General features: G+C 47.7%; 1 protein-coding gene across 9 annotated transcripts in view; it reads left to right on the forward strand.

Moving 5' to 3' along the window:
- LOC105471305 (ATPase H+ transporting V0 subunit a4) overlaps nt 1-17,656 on the forward strand; it is a 91,868-nt gene extending 74,212 nt beyond the window's left edge. For 8 of the 9 annotated variants that reach the window (XM_071094403.1, XM_071094406.1, XM_071094405.1 and 5 more), the window contains 5 exons: nt 2,111-2,227; nt 7,147-7,264; nt 9,407-9,592; nt 14,769-14,940; nt 17,483-17,656. In XM_071094403.1, coding sequence (XP_070950504.1) covers nt 2,111-2,227; nt 7,147-7,264; nt 9,407-9,592; nt 14,769-14,940; nt 17,483-17,576 — 687 coding nt within the window. In that variant the 3' untranslated portion in view covers nt 17,577-17,656. The remainder of the gene's footprint in view (nt 1-2,110; nt 2,228-7,146; nt 7,265-9,406; nt 9,593-14,768; nt 14,941-17,482) is intronic. The other variant, XM_011723713.2, reaches the window with a different exon arrangement.
- Nucleotides 17,657-18,981: the final 1,325 nt, after the last annotated feature.

An 18,981-nucleotide genomic window follows, 5' to 3' on the forward strand; every position in this document is an offset into this window, starting at 1 on the left:
ACACCACTTCACTCCAGCCTGGGCAAAAGAGCAAAATTCCTTAAAAAAAAAAAAAAAAAAAGAAAGAAAGAGAGAGAGAGAGAAAGAGAAAGAAAGAGTCCAGATACGGTGATGCCTACTTTATATTACTCCTCCCATGAAGAAGAAAGAAAGAAAGAGAGAGAGAGAGAAAGAGAGAAAGAGAGAGAGAAAGAAAGAGAGAAAGAAAGAAAAAAAGAAAGTAAGTCCAGATACATTGATGCCTAATTACAATACCTCTCCCATGAAATCATTCTAGAAAAACTTTGGACATGGGACATTAAGCTTCATGGTGACTTGAAAGAAATATGCCATTCAAACTTAGGGGTAAAACCAGACCAAGTTGAATGGTGACTATGCCTAGATTTTTTTTCCATGAATTTTTCCTAAGCTATTTTTATAGTTAATTTCACAAGGCTACATGGAAGGTACGACTGATGATTTATGACCTTGTGTATTTCTTTTAACAATGGAAAGGCACTTTCGTACTTGCATTGCTTTACTGTCGACACTGCATCATTTGGCACATTCTGGAGCATTGTGGAGAAAAAGCACATGCACTGGAGTCAGGCGCTGGGTTTGAATCATGGCTCTGCCACTTACCCGCCTTGCCAGCTGTATGATCTTGGGCACCTTTCTTCCTTCCTTTCTTTCTTTCTTTCTTTCTTTCTTTCTTTCTTTCTTTCTTTCTTTCTTTCTTTCTTTCTTTCTTTCTTCCTTTCTTCCTTTCTTCCTTTCTTCCTTTCTTCCTTTCTTCCTTTCTTCCTTTCCTTTCCTTTCCTTTCTTTTCTTTCTTTTCTTTTCTTTTCTCTTTTCTTTCTTTTCTTTCTTTTCTTTCTTTTCTTTCTTTTCTTTCTTTTCTTTCTTTTCTTTCTTTTCTTTCTTTTCTTTCTTTTCTTTCTTTTCTTTCTTTTCTTTCTTTTCTTTCTTTCTTTCTTTCTTTCTTTCTTTCTTTCTTTCTTTCTTTCTTTCTTTCTTTCTTTCTTTCTTTCTTTCTTTCCTTTCTTTCTTTCTTTCCTTCTTTCCTTCTTTCTTTCTTCTTTCTTGACAGAGACTCACTCTGTCCCCTAGGCTGGAGTGCAGTGGTACAATCTTGACTCACTGCAACCTCTGCCTCCTGGCTTCAAGCGATTCTGCTTCCTCAGCCTCCTAAGTAGCTGGGATTACAGGCATGTGCTACCATGCCCAACTAATTTTTGTATTTTTATAGAGATGGGATCGCTCTATGTTGCCCAGGCTGGTCTTGAACTCTCGGCCTCAGGCGATCCTCTCACCTTGGCCTCCCACAGCACTGGGGTTATAGGCATGAGCCACTGTGCCTGGCCTTTAATTTTTTTTTTTTTTGAAATGGAGTCTCGCTCTGTTGCCTAGGCTGGAGTGCAGTGGCATGATCTCGGCTCACTGCAGCCTCCACCTCCTAAGTTCCAGTGATTCTCCTGCCTCAGCCTCCTGGGTAGCTGGGATTACAGGCACGCACTACCATGCCCAGCTATTTTTTGTATTTTTAGTAGAGACGGGGTTTCACTATGTTGGCCAGGCTGGTCTTGAACTCCTGACCTCAGGTGATCCACCCACCTCAGCCTCCCAAAGTGCTAGGATTATAGGCATGAGCCACTGTGCCTGGCCTAATTTTTGTATTTTTAGTAGAGACGGGGTTTCACCATGTTGACCACGCTGGTCTTGGACTCCTGACCTCAAGTGATCTGCCCACCTCAGCCTCCATAAGTGCTGAGATTACAGGTGTGAGCCGCCGTGCCTGGCCGGGCACTTTTCTATTTTTTTTTTTTGAGACGGAGTCTCACTCTGTCGCCCAGGCTGGAGTGCAGCGGCGCAATCTCGGCTCACTGCAAGCTCCGCTTCCCAGGCACATTTCTTAAACTTTCTGTGCTGCAGCTTACTTCTCTAGAAAATAGGGTGATAATTGTGCTTATATAAAATGGTTGTTGTGAGTGCTTAGTGAGATAGTGTAATGTTTAGAACAATGTCTGGTACATACATAGTATTTGAGGAGAGCCTTTATTTATGTTTATATATGTTAGAATTCCCAGGGTGAGTTGAGTGCATTCCTCATTTCCCTGCTTGTCTGCTGCAGGCATCCAGGATCCAAGACGATGCCACCGAAAACATCGAAGGTGACAGCTCCAGCCCTTCCAGCGGTTCTGGCCAGAGGACTTCTGCCCACGGGGCTCAGGATGACCATGGGGAAGAGGTATCTGGGACGAGAGCCCCTGAGGAAGACTCCCCAGTTTATACAGATTCTAGAATGGACACAGGCAGTAGAGCTGGGCGGGTCTGGAGGGCCCCACGGGGCAGTAGCCCTACCACTGCTGAGTCCTGGGAGGCTGTGAAGGTCTCAGGGAAGGGGACGTACTAGCTAGTCTAAGAGGATCAGAACAGCTATTTATCAACCAATCTGGGCACATTTTAATATTTTAGTCCAAGTACTGCTGCATCTTATGTGTCAGGTGACTATCAGCCTCAGATCTAGTAACATAGAAGGTCCCGCGTGTTACTGAGGCCTCCTTGGCTCAGCACCACACCCCTATAATCTCTCTTTTTTGTTTGGTTTTGAGATAGAGTCTAACTCTGTAACTCTGTTGCCCAGGCTGGAATGAGCCAGTTTCAGCTCACTGCAACCTCCGCCTCCCAGGCTCAAGTGATTCTCCTGCCTCAGCCTCCCTAATAGCTGGGATTACAGGCACCTGCCACTGCACCTGGTTAATTTTTGTATTTTTAGTAGAGATGGGGTTTCCCCATGTTGGCCAGGCTGATCTTGAACTCCTGACCTCAGGTGATCTGCCTGCCTCGGCCTCCCAAAGTGCTGGGATTACGGGCGTGAGCCACTGTGCCTGGCCCCCTGTGATCTCTTTATAATGTTATCTGCCTCTCACGTGAATTCGTATATTGTTTTGTTCCCTCATCCCTCCCCGCTTCTGCTTGTGCAAGGACAGCCGCTGCCCCTCAGGATCCCAGGCCACATCCTTCCAGATGAAGGCAGCTGTCTGTTCCATGTGTTGACTGAAGTCAGCCACATTTGTGAATCCCAGGCTGGAGGCTTTAACCAGAGCTCTGTTCTAATTTGGGAGTGGGGACTGGGTTCCCATGAGGGCCACAGGTGCTATAAATGGCTCCATTTGTGGTATTAATTACTTATTTTAAAAAGTTTTCTCTAGATAGCCATGTGTGGTGGCTCATGCCTGTAATCCTAGCACTTTGGGAGGCCAAGGTGGGCAGATCACTTGAGGTTAGGAGTTCAAGACCAGCCTGGTCAAAATGGTGAAACCCTGTCTCTACTAAAAATACAGAAATTAGCCAGGCATGGTGGTGGGCACCTGTAATCCCAGCTACTGGGGAAGCTGAGGCAGGAGAATCACTTGAACCTGAGAGGCAGAGGTTGCAGTGAGCGGAGATCGCGCCACTGCACTCTAGCCTGGGCGACAGAGCAAGAGTCTATCTGAAAAAATATACATATATATCTTGATTAATTAGAATTAATGAAAAATCTCGATCATGAAAATTCTTTCCAAGAAAATTCTAGGTACAGAGTGATCCACAGTAGTGGCTGTTGACATTACCGAGTCTGTCAGACCTGCTGGAATGTTTTAGAATCCAACCCACGCATCTTCTGACTCCTCAAGTCCTGGCCTGTCCAGGGCACCCTCCCTCATCTCTTCCCCTCCTACCCTTAATCTATATCCAGACAATTTCCACCTGCCACCTCCAACGTGAACAGGTTGCCCATGCTTGGGCAACTTCAGTCTCCATTCATGGACCTCTTTCCCCCAGGTCTAATCATGCATGGGTCTCCCGTCTCCAGGCAAATGTGTGCCTCCTCCTGTTTCTCTTTCAAGTTCCTTTCTTGCATCTCTCCACACCAGGGTTAGCCAAACTCAAGGTTAGGGGTGCAGTCTTTTTTTGGTATTTTTGTAGAGACGGGGTTTCACCCTGTTGGCCAGGCTGGCCTTTAACTCCTGACCTCAGGTGATCCGCCCATCTCGGCCTCCCAAAGTGCTGGGATTACAGGTGTGAGCCACCGTACCTGTCCATTTACAGCTTTTGTAGCAAAAGAATTCAGACCAGAAAGGCAGAGAGAACAGGGCAGTATCTGGGACAGTGAGTTCCAAATGAGGAGCTGTGTCCTTGGAGGCACATTGATGTGTGGCAAGATGTGCAGAGAATCGCCAGCCCAGGCCGGTCACCCAAGCGTCAGTGTCCAAAGTTTTACTGGAGTTTCCTTATGCAGGCAGGATTGATTAATTGAGTGACTGATGATTGATTGATGGGTGCAGCTCCAGCAGTTGCTGCACTCAGTCCCCAGCTCTCTCCCACCTTTCGGATCAGTCCCAACTGTCTAAGCATGTGGTTGGTCTTTCTGGTGTGGCCAGACTGTCAAATATGAAGTGCCAAACCTGAGCCACTGCATTAGCACAAACGATCAGGTGTGGTCCCAGGGGCCCAGCTTGAATAACAAAGACCCTTTCACGCGGGAAATGCCAGTGGTTTAGAGGTTACCTCCCAGGAGCCAAGACAAAGCCAGACCTGTTCGGTAAGGTTAATTATTATTATTATTATAATTACTATTTTGAGACAGGGTCTTGTTCTTTTGCTGAGGCTGGCATGCAGTGGCACAATCATGGCTCACAGCAGCCTTGACCTCCTGAGCCCAAGCGATCCTCCTGCCTCAGTCTCCCGAGTAACTGGGACCACAGGTGCATGCCACCACACCTGGCTAATTTTTTACATTTTTGGTAGAGATTGGGTCTCACTTTGTTGCTCAGGTTGGTTCTGAACTCCTGGGCTCAAACGATCCTCCTGCATCGGCCTCCCAAAGTGCTGGGATCACAGGCATGAGCCACCACACCTGGCCAAGATTAATTATTTCTTATGCAGTTCTTCTTTACTTTGACTGTCTCTACCTACTCACTCCATCTCTGCCCATCCCTGTCCCTTCAGTTCCTCACAGCTGCTTCCATTGCTGAATTGAGGCTCTCCTTTTTGTCTTGTCCCCATAAACTCTGACATCAGTGACTGCACCGGCATTTCTTCCTGGATGTCTCCCTCCTCAGACATCCTTGACTGCAGTGTGATTGCTCCAGCTTCTTCCATCTTTTCTTTTCCTCATCAGTTTCTTGTTTTGTAATCTTTTTTTTTTGAGACAGAGTCTTACTGTGTCACCCAGGCTGGTGTGCGGTGGCACGATCTCAGCTCAACCTCCGCCTCCCGGGTTCAAGCAATTCTGCCTCAGCCTCCCAAGTAGCTGGGACTGCAGGCATGCACCACCACGCCTATCTAATTTTTGTAGTTTTAGTAGAGGTTGGCCAGGCTGGTCTCAAACTCCTGACTTCAAGTGACCTACCTGCCTCGGCCTCCCAAAGTGCTGGGATTATAGACATGAGCCACCGTGCCTGGCCTTGTTTTGTTATCTCTGAATGAAGATGTTTCCCAAGGCTAGGAGCTCCTCTTTCTTTCTTTCTTTCTTTTTTTTTTTTTAAGACAAAGTCTCACTCTGTTGCCAGACTGAAGTGCAGTGGCGCGATCTTGGCCCACTGCAACCTCCACCTCACAGATTCAGGTGATTCTCCTGCCTCAGCCTCCTGAGTAGCTCGGACTACAGGCACGCATCATCGTGCCCAGCTAATTTTTTTTATTTTCAATAGAGACAGGGTTTCACTATGTTGGCCAGGATGGTCTCGATCTCTTGACCTTGTGATCCACCCTCCTTGGGATTACAGGCGTGATCTCCTCTTTCCTTGATCTTTCCCTTGTTGATCTCCTGCGTCCTCCTGCAGATGCAGTCTCAGGAGTCCATTTCCAGCCTGGACTTTGCTTCGGGGCCTCCATAGTTCCACCTGTGCTCCCATGTGTGGAGCATCTACTGATGAGGCCCTCTGCCCTCTGCAACTCAGCATGTGGAGAGCCAGCTGCCCACCTCCTGTCAATGCCATTCTTCCAGCTACTCGGGCTTAGGAGCCTCAGAGCCCCGGCTGCCCTGGCCCTGAGTGGGTAAGGGGCCTTCTCTGTGCTCCCATGATACTACTGCATGCCCTGGTCATTGCGCTTCTGAGAGTGTGGCATGGGAGCCCTTCTACATATTCTCCTGACTAGGCTGTGAGCAACTTGAGGGCATGTACAGCACCAGTCAAACTGTCCCTCATGGCCAGGCACAGTGGCTCACGTCTGTAATCCCAGCACTTTGGGAGACCGAGGCAGGCAGATTGCTTGAGGCCAGGAGTTCCAGACCAGCCTGGGCAACATGGTGAAACCCCGTCTCTAAAAAAAATACAAAAATTAGTCGGGTATGCACGCCTGTAGTCCCAGCTTCTCGGGAGGCTGAGATAGGAGGATCACCTGAGCCTGGGAGGGCAAGGCTGCAGTGAGCTGTGATTGTGCTACTGCACTCCAGCCTGAGTGACAGAGCAAGACCCTGTCCCCCCTCAAAAAAATTATCTGTCACATCAGACAGCATGAGGGGAGAATGAGTCATGGCTGTCTTCATTCTGTTATTTACTTCTTTCCTGTGTTACTGAGCTCATAACCAAATTGTCTTTTTTTTTTTTACTTTAAGGCTGTCCCTTCTCTAAACCATGATGCTACCAGAATAACCTGCCTCTATGGCTCCTCACTGAATCCAGGTTGTTTCTTCAACTTTACCCATAGCTTGCCTTTCTAGAAACTTCCACACAGGAGCACTGTCTTCTATTCCTCACCTAAACAAGCTCCCAGTTCCAGCCAAATTGTTTTCTTTCCAACTTGACTTGGTGATATTCCCAGCTACGTGTTTTTCCCCAACCAGGGATCCTTTTCCTCCTCAGGAACAATTTCTTCTCCTTCAAGTCACATCCCTACCCATTACCTTCCTGGCACAGCACAAATCTCATCTCCCCTTACCACCCAGTTGTCGTCTTTGAGCTTTTTTTTTCAGCTATTGCTGGGGAACGTTAATACACACATAACATACGACTCTGTGCTGATAATTCTTTCTCTAAGTCTACTACTATTTCTTTTCCCCTAGTTAGACTGAAAGTGTCTGAACATCAAAGCCCATGTCTTATTCATCTTCGCATCATTTGTAACAACTTTTGTGTAGAAAGTTCTCAATGAAGTGAAATAAACAATTCTGTCTTCCAGTTCAACTTTGGAGACATCTTTGTCCACCAAGCCATCCACACCATCGAGTACTGCCTGGGCTGCATTTCAAACACAGCCTCCTACCTGCGGCTCTGGGCCCTCAGCCTGGCTCATGCACGTGAGTGAGCAGCCCGAGGGAGAGGGGCGCGGTCAGCTCTCCCCAACACCCTGGGAAACAGGTGCAATGTATTTGGAGGTCAAGGTGACTTCTCCGAGTTATTTGTGGATGTTTGCCGAAAGAATGGTTCTTCTTTCCCAGGCACATGTGTCTTTTCTGTGGGTCTGGCTGCACGTTGCTGGGGTGGTCACCCTCTGTATTAATAGTCTCCTACTGCTGCTGTAACAAACTGTCACAAACGCTCGTGGCTTAAAACAACACAAATGTGGCCAGGCATGGTGGTTCACACCTGTAATCCCAGAACTTTGGGAGGCAGAGTTTGGGCAAATTGCTTGAGCCCAGGAGTTCAAGATCAGCCTGGCCAACATGGTGAAACCTGCCTCTACTGAAAATACAAAAATTAGCTGGGCATGGTGGTGGGCGCCTGTAACTCCAGCTACTCGGGAGACTGAAGCAGGAGAATTGCTCGAATCCGGAAGGAGGAGGTTGCAGTGAGCCGAGATCGCATCACTGCACTCCACCCTGGGCTACAGAGTGAGACTCCGTCTCAAAAAACAAACAAACAGACAAACAAACAAACAAAAACCAACCCAACAACACAATTTGGTATCTTGAGGTTTTTGAAGCCGGAGTCCTAAAGTCAAGGCGTGGGCAGCTGTGCTCCTGCTACAGGCTGCAGGCAGAATTAGTTTCCTGGCCTTTCCAGCTTCTTGAGACTGCCTGCATTCCGTGGCTTGCGGCTCCTCTTTGCATCACTTCAACCTCTGCTTCCAGCATCAAATCTCCTTTTTCTCTGTGACTCTCCTGCCTTCCTCTTACGAAGACTCTAGTGATGGCACTGGGCATATCCAGATAATCCGGGATAACGCCCCTCTCTCAGGATTCTTAGCTTAATCTTATCTTATCCGCAGAGCCACTGTTGCTATGTAATACAGTATGTTGACAGGTTATTAGGATTAGGATGTGGACATCTTACGGGTGGGGGAACATGTTTTTTCAGGCTACCGTGCCCTCCTGCAAGGTGCTGACCTTTCAGTGAAGGCCTGCCTTGATTAGGAGCGTTGCTGGGAGTCAGTTTGCTGCCCACTGAGCTGACCGTCAGGAAGTGCTCACCCCCCTTGTGAATTCACAGCAGTCAGGGTCAGTCAGGCCCAGAAATACAATTCTTTCTATCTATCTATCTATCTATCTATCTATCTATCTATCTATCTATCTATCTATCTATCTATCTATCTATCTATCTATCTAAAAGAGACAAGGTCTCATTATGTTGCCCAGGCTGATCTCACACTCCTGGCCTCAAGGGATGCTCTTGCCTCCACCTCCCAAAGTGCTGGGATTTCAGGCATTGGAAATACAATTTTGATACAAGTCCGAGCCCTGGGGTTGCCTAACGTCAGGAATCCTGACTCACCAACTCACTTTGTAAGCCCCATCTTGATCTCTGGGTCCTTCTCCAGTCTTGTTTCTTGTCAGTTTTCCTTAGTGCCCCACCAGCGCTCCAGACCCATCCATTTCATACGCAGTGGCCCTGAGGAGCGCTTTTTTTTTTTTTTTTTTCTGAGCCAGCATCTCCCTCTGTTGCCCAGGCTGGAGTGCAGTGGCGCTATCATGGCCTCGAACTCCCAGGCTCATGTCATTCTACAGCCTCAGCTTCCCAAGTAGCTGGGACCACAGGTGCATGCCACCATGCCTGGGCCAATTTTTGTATTTTTTTTTTTTAGTAGAGACAGGGTTTTGCCTTGTTGCCTAGGCTGGCCTCAAACTCTTGGGCTCAAGCAGTTCACCTGCCTTTGTCTCCCAAGTAGCTGGGACTATAGGCACACACCGCTACACTTGGCTAATTTTACTTATTTATTTATTTATTTGGTAGAGACAGGGTCTTGCCATGTTTCCCAGGCTTGTCTTGAACTCCTGGGCTCAAACAATCCTCCTGCCTTGGCCTCCCACAGCGCTGGGATTGCAGGTGTGAGCCGCTGTGCCTGGCCTGAAGAACTATCTCCTGAAGATGCAGTACTCCCAGGGCCCGTCTGGGTGTTTGCCCCTGCAGCCCCCTTGCCTGAAATAGTCCCTTCTTTAACTCTCTCCCCACCTGATACTTAATTCCTTCTTCATAACTCAGCTGGAAATCTTCCTTCCTAGTCCGCCAGTCTGGAAGATGCCTGCCTGGGATTCTGGGGCATGCTGTTAACCTAGCTTCAATTATGATTGTCTCGATGAGCCTGTCTCCCTACTGGACTATGAGCTCCTTGGAAGCAAAGACCCTGACTTTTATCTTAGCATTCCCGGCGTTGGGCATAATGCCTAGAACAGAGAAGCCAGGCCAAGGTGTGTGCTGAGTGGATAGAAGCGACAGCAGTAAAGTGTGTGATTATTCATTTACGGTAGAAACTCCAGTCCTCAGCATTTGTGCGATCTTCACAGCTCAGCTGTGCTTGTTTCCTCACACAAACTCACATACACACACTTTCACATGTGCATGAACGCTTAGATGCATACACTCAATCCTGCGAGTACCTGCAGCACAGACACCCACAGGCATGTCTTTTTTTTTTTTTTTTTTTGAGGTGGAGTGTCTCCCTGTCACCAGGCTGGAGTGCAGTGGTGCGATCTCAGCTCACTGCAACCTCCACCTCCCAGGTTCAAGCAATTCTTCTGTCTCAGCCTCCCGAGTTGCTGGGACTACAGGTGCACGCCACCACGCCAAGCTAATTTTTTTTTTTTTTTTTAATTTTTGTATTTTCAGTGGAGATGGGGTTTCACCATGTTGGCCAGGATGGCCTCGATCTCTTGACTTCGTGATCTGCCTGCCTCGGCCTTCCAAAGTGCTGGGATTACATGCGTGAGCCACCACACCCGGCCACGTGTCTTTACTCCTATGTACTGTTGTGCATTCATGTGAAGTGGTTATCCCAGGACTGTCACCCACTTGTTTACCTTAGAGTGGATCTCAGCACTTCGTGCAGTCAGTGGTGCTAATGTTGGTCTTCAGCTCCAACCCCAGCAGCAGCTGGAGGACTTGAGTCATAATAGGGCTGAGTCTAGATAAGAAAGGAGGAGGAGTTTTGGTATTCTTGGTCCCTGGGCCAGAGTTTGGCCCTATGTGTCAGGGTGTCCTCTGGCCAGCCCATGCACACACTCAGGGGGTCATTTGATTCCTGAAAACCCATATGGTTCATGGCTGCCTGGCCTGGTTCACCCACTGGGTCATTCTAGAAGTCCCTGCTAGACGTGGCTTCCGTGCCATACTAACACAGTTGCTTAAAGAGGTAATGTGGAAGAATGGGGAAAAAATTAAAACACTGACTTAAATTCTGGTCCCTTTTCTACCACTTTTGGCTGAGTCACTTACACAAGAAATTTAACCTTTGTGTGCCGGGGCTTTCATCAGTGGTTCTAGTAGTTAGCCTCCTGTACTGGTCAGGCTAGGCTAAACTCTGTTGCGATAACAACTTACCCTCTAAATCTCAGGTCACTGGGCCAGAGTTTGGCACTATGTGTTGGGGTGTCCTCTGGTCAAAATTCCTCCTGTCTTATTTAGACTCATCCCTGGTATGACCCAAGTCCCTCAAACTACTGCTGAGGTTGGAGCTGAAGACCAACATTAGCACCACTGATGACTTGAAGCGCTAAGATCCACTTTAAGGAACAAAGTGGGGTCAGGGGGGTGGCTCACGTCTGTAATCCCAGCCCTTTGGGAGGCCAAGGCAGGTGGATCACCTGAAGTCAGGAGTTCGAGACCAGCCTGGCCAACATGGTGAAACCCCCTCTCTACTAAAAATACAAAATTAGCTGAGTGTGGTGGCACACGCCTGTAATCCCAGCTACTCGGGAGGCAGGAGAATCACTTGAACCTGGGAGCTGGAGGTTGCAGTGAGCTGAGATCGCACCACTGCACTCCAGCCTGGGTGACACGGCAAGACTCTGTCTCAAAAAAGAAAAAAAAAAAAAAAAAAGGAACAAAGTGAGTGACAGTCCTGGGATAGTCACTTCACACGAATGCACACCAGTGCACAGGAATGAAGACATGCTCGTGGGTGTCTGCGCTGCGGGTACGCGCAGGGCTGAGTGTGTGCATCTAAGCATTCGTGTGCATATGAAAGTCTGCGTATGTGAGTTTATGTAAGGAAACAAACATAGCCTGAGCTGTGAAGATCACACGAATGCTAAGCACTCAAGTGTGGGTCTAACCACACGGGGGTGAAGCTGTTCCCATTGATGAGAGACTCTGCACCACTGTAGCAGGCAGAAAACCGGAACTTGGGAAGCAGCAAGCAAACAGGGACCCTCTTCCTTGCATTCTATGTCTCTGCTTTTGTCATGTTCTGATAGCCACTTGCAAGTGACAGGCCTCTATCTCTCTGGGCCACATCGTGGTGACCTTTTAGCGGGGGTCTTCAAGCTCAAGCCAAGGATGTAATGATGGTATTTCCCTGCCAGGCGCATTTCCCAGGCTATTGGGCATGATAACTAGGGGAGAAGCAGTCGCACGTGCTCCGTGCCCAGGGACACCTAGACGTGGACCCCTACTCGCATAGCTTGGACAGTGAGAGCCCTTGTAGGGCGGTTAGCTGGAGGCAGGAGCTCAGCGACGAGTCTGGGTTTTTTCCAATACCCATCCATGACCTCCCTCCTCTTGGATTTCACTCGCCTCAGGGCCTTTTAAAACATTCCCCACTGTCAGCCTTTGAGACACTCCATGGGCATGCAAGAAGTGTATAGAAAAGACCTTTGGAGCTGGGGGTGTGGGAACAGCTGAGAAGGTAAGGGGTAGGGAAGTGAGGGACGGGTGGTGGTGTCATAGGAACAAGCCAGAGAGGGCTGTGTGGCGTCTGTCCCTGAACTTCTCGGAGCTTTAGTTTCCTTATCTGTAAGACGGGCATCATAAAACCTAATTTATAGGGTTGGTACAGGCCTTACTGAGATAATATGTGAAACCGCTTTGAATTCCTCTGACTTGGCTCTTTATTTGGAGTCTGTGGCTGAACTTCAGGCTGTCTGTTAATCCCCTGAAACTACATATAAGATGTTGTTGGGCGTCTGTGTGTGCATTTTTCTGGAGAAAGGATTCATGACTTTCTTCAGATTTCAGAGGGGACTCGTGACCACTGAAGAGTGAAAAGAGCCACTTTCCAGAGTGAGGCTGTACCTCATGCCCAGTACCTGGCATGTGCCCTTGTACATTGCAGTGACTGAAGAAATATTAGCTAAACACTTTTTGAAATATGGTTAGGATCTTAGTCTTTTTAAAAACACTTTTACTGTGAAAAATTAGCATGTTTACAAAAATGCATAAAATATATATATAGCCTAGTGGATTTTTGTGAAGCAAGCACTCATGTAACCATGTCCTGGTCAAAGAAGAGGCCGTGGCCACGTGCCGTGGTTCACACCTGTAATCCCGGCACTTGGGAGGCCAAGGCAGGTGGATCATGACGTCAAGAGATCGAGACCATCCTAGTCAACATGGTGAAACCCTGTGTCTACTAAATAAAGAAAAATTAGCTGGGCGTAGTGGTGCATGCCTGTAGTCCCAGCTACTTGGGAGGCTGAGGCAAGAGAATTGCCTGAACCTGGGAGGCGGAAGTTGCAGTGAGCTGAGGTCACACCACTGCATTCCAGCCTGGGCAACAGAGCAAGACTCCATCTCAAAACAAAAGAAAAAAAAAAAAAGAAAGAAGGAGCCAAGGTGGAAGGATTGCTTCAGGCCAGAAATTGGAGGCCAGCCTGGGCAATGTAGCGAGACCCTGTCTGTACAAAAATTAAAATGAAAAAAATATACAAGTGTGGTCCTGTGGTTCCAGCTACTTGGGAGGCTGGGGCAGGAGGATTTCTTTTTCTCCCTGTGTCCTCACATGGTGTTGACCACACTCCTGACTTTTATAATAGCAAATTTTGTGCTTTTTAACATGGTTTTATCCCTTAGCAATTTAGTGTAGTTTTGCATCTGTTTGAATTTATGTGAATAGAATCATGTCTTAGCTCAGGCTGCCATAATAAAACGCCCTGGGCTGGGCGACTTAGCAGCAGACAGTTATTTTCTCACAGTTCTGGAGGCTGCAAGACCCAGATCAGGGAGCAAGAAAAGTGGGGTTCTGGTGATGACCCTCTTCCTGGCTTGCAGATGGCGGCCTTCTGCCTGTGTCCTCACATGGTGGAGAGAGGGGAAAAGAGACAGAGAGAGAGGGGGAAAGCTGCCTGGTGTCTCTTCTTATAAGGGCACTAATACCAACATGAGAGCCCCACCCTCATGAGCTCACCTAACCCAAATCACCTCCCAAAAGCTCCATGTCCAAATACCATCACTTTGGGGGTTAGGCCTTCAACATATAAATTTTGGAGAGACACAGACATACGATCTCTAACAAATTGTATTGTTTTGCTTTTTTGCATGTAAATTGTATTACCAGGATTTGTTTATTTGGCCACCAATAGCTATAGTTTGCTTACTTTCCTTGGTGAATAATATGCCTCCACATATTTGTCTGATTTCCTTTTGATGGAAATTCCACCCTTGGGAACAAAGCTTCTGGAAACAATCTCGTGCAACGCCCTAGGGTACACGTGCCAAACTTCTCCACCTTGGAGTAGAGTTGTTGAATCATAGGATGTACAGATTTAGGATTATAATGTACAAATAATCTGCATGTATAGCCTCATGTGGTGGCTCATGCCTGTAATCCCAGCATTTTGGGAGGCTGAGATGGGAAGATCACTTGAGCCCAGGACTTCAAGGCCAGCCTGCCCAACATAGAAAGACCCCTTCTCTATTAAAAAAAAATTAACAGGGCTGGCTGTGGTGGCTCACACCTGTAATCCCAGAACTTTGGGAGGCCGAGGCGGGCAGATCACCTGAGGTCAGGAGTTTGAGACCAACCTGGTCAACATGGTGAAACCCTGTCTCTACTAAAAATATAAAAATTAGCCGGGCGTGGTGGTGGGCGCCTATAATCCCAGCTACTCAGGAGGCTGAGGCAGGAGAATTGCTTGAACCTGGGAGGTGGAAGTTGCAGTGAGCCAAGATCATGCCATTGCTCTCTAGCCTGGGCGTCAAAAGTGAAATTCTGTCTCAAAAAAAAAAAAAAAAAAAAAAAAATTAACAGAGAGTGACAGTACACTCCTCTGGCCCCAGCTACTTAGGAGGCTGAGGTGGGAGGATCACTGGAGCCCATGAGGTCAAGGCTGCAATGAGCCAGAATTGCGCTACTGCATTCCAGCCTGGGTGACACAGTGAGAACCAGCCTCAAAAAAATAAAAATAAAAAAATAATAATAATCTGAGCTGGACATGGTGGCTTATGCCTGATTTCCCAGCACTTTGGGAGGCTGAGACAGGAGGATTGCTTGAGGCCAGGAGTTGGAGACCATCCTAGGCAACATAGTGAGACCCTGTCTCTATTTAAAAATATATACATATTAATATTTTTGATTAAAAAGATGAAAAAATACAACAAATAACAATCTGCATTTACAAGATAATCCCAGTGGTGTCTCATACCTTGCAGAACTGTCTGAAGTGCTCTGGACTATGGTGATGAACAACGGCCTTCAGATGCGAGGCTGGGGAGGAATCGTTGGGGTTTTTATTATTTTTGCCGTATTTGCTGTCCTGACAGTAGCCATCCTTCTGATCATGGAGGGCCTCTCTGCTTTCCTGCATGCCCTGCGACTGCACTGGTAAGTATGGTTGTGCCGTGGAAGCTCGATGTGGTGTTGGGAAAGGGGGTGGGCTGTGGGGCCAGCTAACTGGGTTCAAATCTTGACCTGTGTGTGACTTTAGCAGCTTACATACCTCTTTGGAACCTTAGTTTAGTCATCTGTTGGTATAATATTAAACGATGTAATATATGTACATATATATACACACTCATTCATACTCATTCAGACACGCCTATCTACACTAACTGTTCTCATTTACTCCTCCCCTTTTAGGTGGTCAGTGTTCATTTGTTATTATAATTGGCTTTAACCCAAGTGACACTTCCAAGTATTGGCAAGGTGGCATCTGAGATAGGCTCAGAGAAGACATGCTTAGAAAATCAGGAATGTTTGGCCTTTTTTTTTTTTTTCCAGACAGACTCTCACTCTGTTGCCCAGTGCAGTGGCACAGTCTTGGCTCACTGTAACCTCCACCTCCCGGGTTCAAGCGATTCTCCTGCCTCAGCCTCCCTAGTAGCTGGGATTACAGGTGTCTGCCACTACGGCCAGCTAAGTTTTGTATTTGTAGCAGAGATGGGGTTTCCCCATGTTTGCTGGGCTGGTCTCAAACTCTTGGCCTCAAGTGATTCACCCACCTCAGCCTTCCGAAGTCCTGGGATTACAGTCACGTACCATCACGCCCAGCTAATTTTTGTATTTTTAGTAGAGATGGGGGTTTGCTATGTTGGCCAGGCTAGTCTCAAACTCCCGGCCTCAAGTAATTCACCTGCCTCAGCCTCCCAAAGTGCTGGGATTACAGGCACGAGCCACTGCGCCCAGTGAATCTGGGATGTTTGGCTTTTGTTGCTGAGCGCAGGAGTTATACCAACAAGTTATGAAAGTCTCAAAAGTGCAAAGAGAAGGAGGGCACCACAAGGAGGGAGACGCTCACAGGGAGCCCTGGACACGCACAGATGTATCCATCGACAACCAGCTGTCATTAGGTTGATGAATATGGAAACGTGTTCGGGCCTCTGGTTGTCTTCCAAGTTATATTTCAACCAATAATTCTGAGTGTGCAGAGCAGGCCCTTCAGCTGCAGAGACTGTACACAGCTTGCCCTGCTGTTTTCTTCCTCCCTCTATGGCCACTATTCATAAAGAAGCCTTTACACTTCATGTACTGAGTGAGGAGAGCCACCGCATCCCCTGCCTCCGTGATGACGTCATTCCCCTCCGTGTCATTGAGGAGATGAACCAAACTCCGTAACTTAATAAAACAGAAATGAGGCCGGGCGCGGTGGCTCGCGCCTGTAAGCCCAGCACTTTGGGACGTCAAGGTGGGCGGATCACCTGAGGTCGGGAGTTCGAGACCAGCCTGACCAACGTGGAGAAACCCCTCTCTACTAAAAATACAAAATTAGCTGGGGCGGTGGCGCATGCCTGTCATCCCAGCTACTCGGGAGGCTGAGGCAGGAGAATCCCTTGAACCCGGGAGGCAGAGCTTGCAGTGAGCAGAGATCGAGCCACTGCACTCCAGCCTGGGCAACAGAGCGAGACTCCATCTCAAAATAAATAAATAAATAAAACAAAACATAAATGATCCTACATGATCATTTACAAAAATATAAGTCAAGGGTCTTTGCGTTCTACAGTATGCGAGTCCCACATTTTAGGATTGGATGGAAATGGAAAACGACACGAGAGCGCACTGCACAGTGACGGCATCTTGGCTTGTGATGGGGGTGGGGAAGCTCCTTCCGTGACGGAAGGGTGGTTGTGCTGTGGCCATGAGCCCACAAGCAGCGTGGCCTAGAGGAAGTGAGGGGGAGGGGAAGGGGAAGGTGGTAAGAGACAGGTGAGAGAAGGGCTTAAAAAATCCTCAGATTCATGGCCTGGGTGCAGAGGCTCACACCTGTAATCCCCGCACTTTGGGAGGCTGAGGTGGGTGGATCACCTGAGGTCAGGAGTTCAAGATGAGCCTGGCCAATGTGGCAAAACCTGGTCTTTACTAAAAATACAAAAATTAACTGGGCGTGGTGGTGAGCATCTGTAATCCCAGCTACGCAGGAGGCTGAGGTAGAAGAATCGCTTGAACCTGGGAGGCGGAGGTTGCAGTGAGCTGAGATCGCACCACTGCACTCCAGCCTGGACCACGAGAGCGAAACTCCGTCTCAAAAAAAAAAAAATATATATATATATATATACACACACACACACACACACACACACATATATATATAAATTAGCTAGGCATAGTGGTATGTGCCTGTAGCCCTAGCTACTCAGGAGGCTGAGGCAGGAGAATCTCTTGAACCTGAGAGGCAGAGGTTGCAGTGAGTCAAGATCGTGACACTGCACCCCAGCCTGGGCAATGCAGTGAGACTCTGTCTCAAAAAAAAAAAAAAGAATCCTCAGGATTCTCATGGTAGCCATCAGCCTGGGGGCCTGCCGTGGCCAACCCTTCTGACTTTGTGCTTGATTTTACAAATGCTCTGCTGCCTCCTCCCTCCACCTTCCAGCCTCTAACTGATGTGTTTCAATCTCCCTTTTCTTACCCCACGCCCTCCCCACAACAACAGGGTTGAGTTCCAGAACAAGTTCTATGTCGGCGATGGTTACAAATTTTCTCCATTCTCCTTTAAACACATCCTGGATGGCACAGCCGAGGAGTAGGCTGAGGGCTGCACCTCCTGCAGCGGTCTCCCTGCCAATGAAAGAAGTTCAGTCTGTCTTTGGTATCAGCCCCTGAAAGGCGTTCAATGGGAAGGTTGTTCTTGGCTCACCTGAAGCATGAAGCTGTGTATTATTTGGATATCAGCCTGTGGATTTGACACGACTTAACCATGTCAGAGAAGAAGGACTTTGGCAAGTGATTTTTGTCTTCGTGTGGGGTATTAATTCTCAAATAATAAAATAATTGAGAAATGAGGGGAGAATGCTAAACAGATGTCTTCTTGCAATATTTTAAATACTGTATTTGAGAAAATAAACATCTGAGTCATTCACTTTTTCCTTAAGATGTCTTTATTCGGCCGGACGCAGTGGCTCATGCCTGTAATCTTAGCACTTTGGGAGGCCAAGGCGGGTGGATCACCCAAGGTCAGGAGTTCAAGACCAGCCTGGCCAATATGGTGAAACCCCGTCTCTACTAAAAATACAGAAATTTGCTGGGCGTGGTGGCAGGTGCCTGTAATCCCAGCTACTCGGGAGGCTGAGGCAGGAGAATCACTTGGACCCTGGGGGGCGGAGGTTGCAGTGAGCCGAGATCATGCCACTGCACTTCAGCCTGGGAGACAGAGTGAGACTCCATCTCAACAAAATAAGCAGTGAGCAGAGATTGCACCACTTCACTCCAGCCTGGGCGAAAGAGCGACACTCCATCTCAAAAAAAAAAAAAAAAAAAAAAAAAAAAAGATGTTTTTATTCAAAATTATTCCATACCAGACTGGGCACGGTGACTTATGCCTGTAATCCCAGCACTTTGGGAGGCTGAGGGGGGTGGATTACCTGAGGTTGGGAATCTGAGACCAGCCTGATCAATATGTTGAAACCCTGTCTCTACTGAAAATACAAAAATTAGCTGGGCATGGTGGGAGGCGCCTATAGTCCCAGCTGCTTGGGAGGCTGACGCAGGAGAATCCCTTGAACCCAGGAGGTGGAGGTTGCAGTGAGCCAAGATCGAGCCACCTCACTCCAGCCTGGGTGACAGAGCAAGACTCCATCTCGAAAAAAAAAAATTATTTCATACCATTTACTACTGACTTATAGGCCAAAGCTGAACAACAGAGCTACACAAACTAATCCCAGAGAAGGATTATGCATATTCTATTTCCTCATTTCCTCCTTCCTCAAACACCTTTTTCCCTTGTCTAGGGCTAAGCATTACAAGCTTAGGAACTTTCTCATGAATTTTCACTGAGGAAGAAGAGATAATGTTCTCGTTTGGAGGGAGGGCTGCCCCCAGTGTGGCCCTCTGGATTGCTAAATCCTGTGAAAAGAAGTGTGGCAACAGGACATCATCAGGGACTTTGTTTACTGTCAATGCATGTTATGCTGGAGTAACTAGAGAAAGATTTGG

This window comes from Macaca nemestrina, chromosome 4, assembly GCF_043159975.1.
Source record: "Macaca nemestrina isolate mMacNem1 chromosome 4, mMacNem.hap1, whole genome shotgun sequence".
In the NCBI taxonomy this organism is placed as follows: Eukaryota; Metazoa; Chordata; class Mammalia; order Primates; family Cercopithecidae; genus Macaca; species Macaca nemestrina.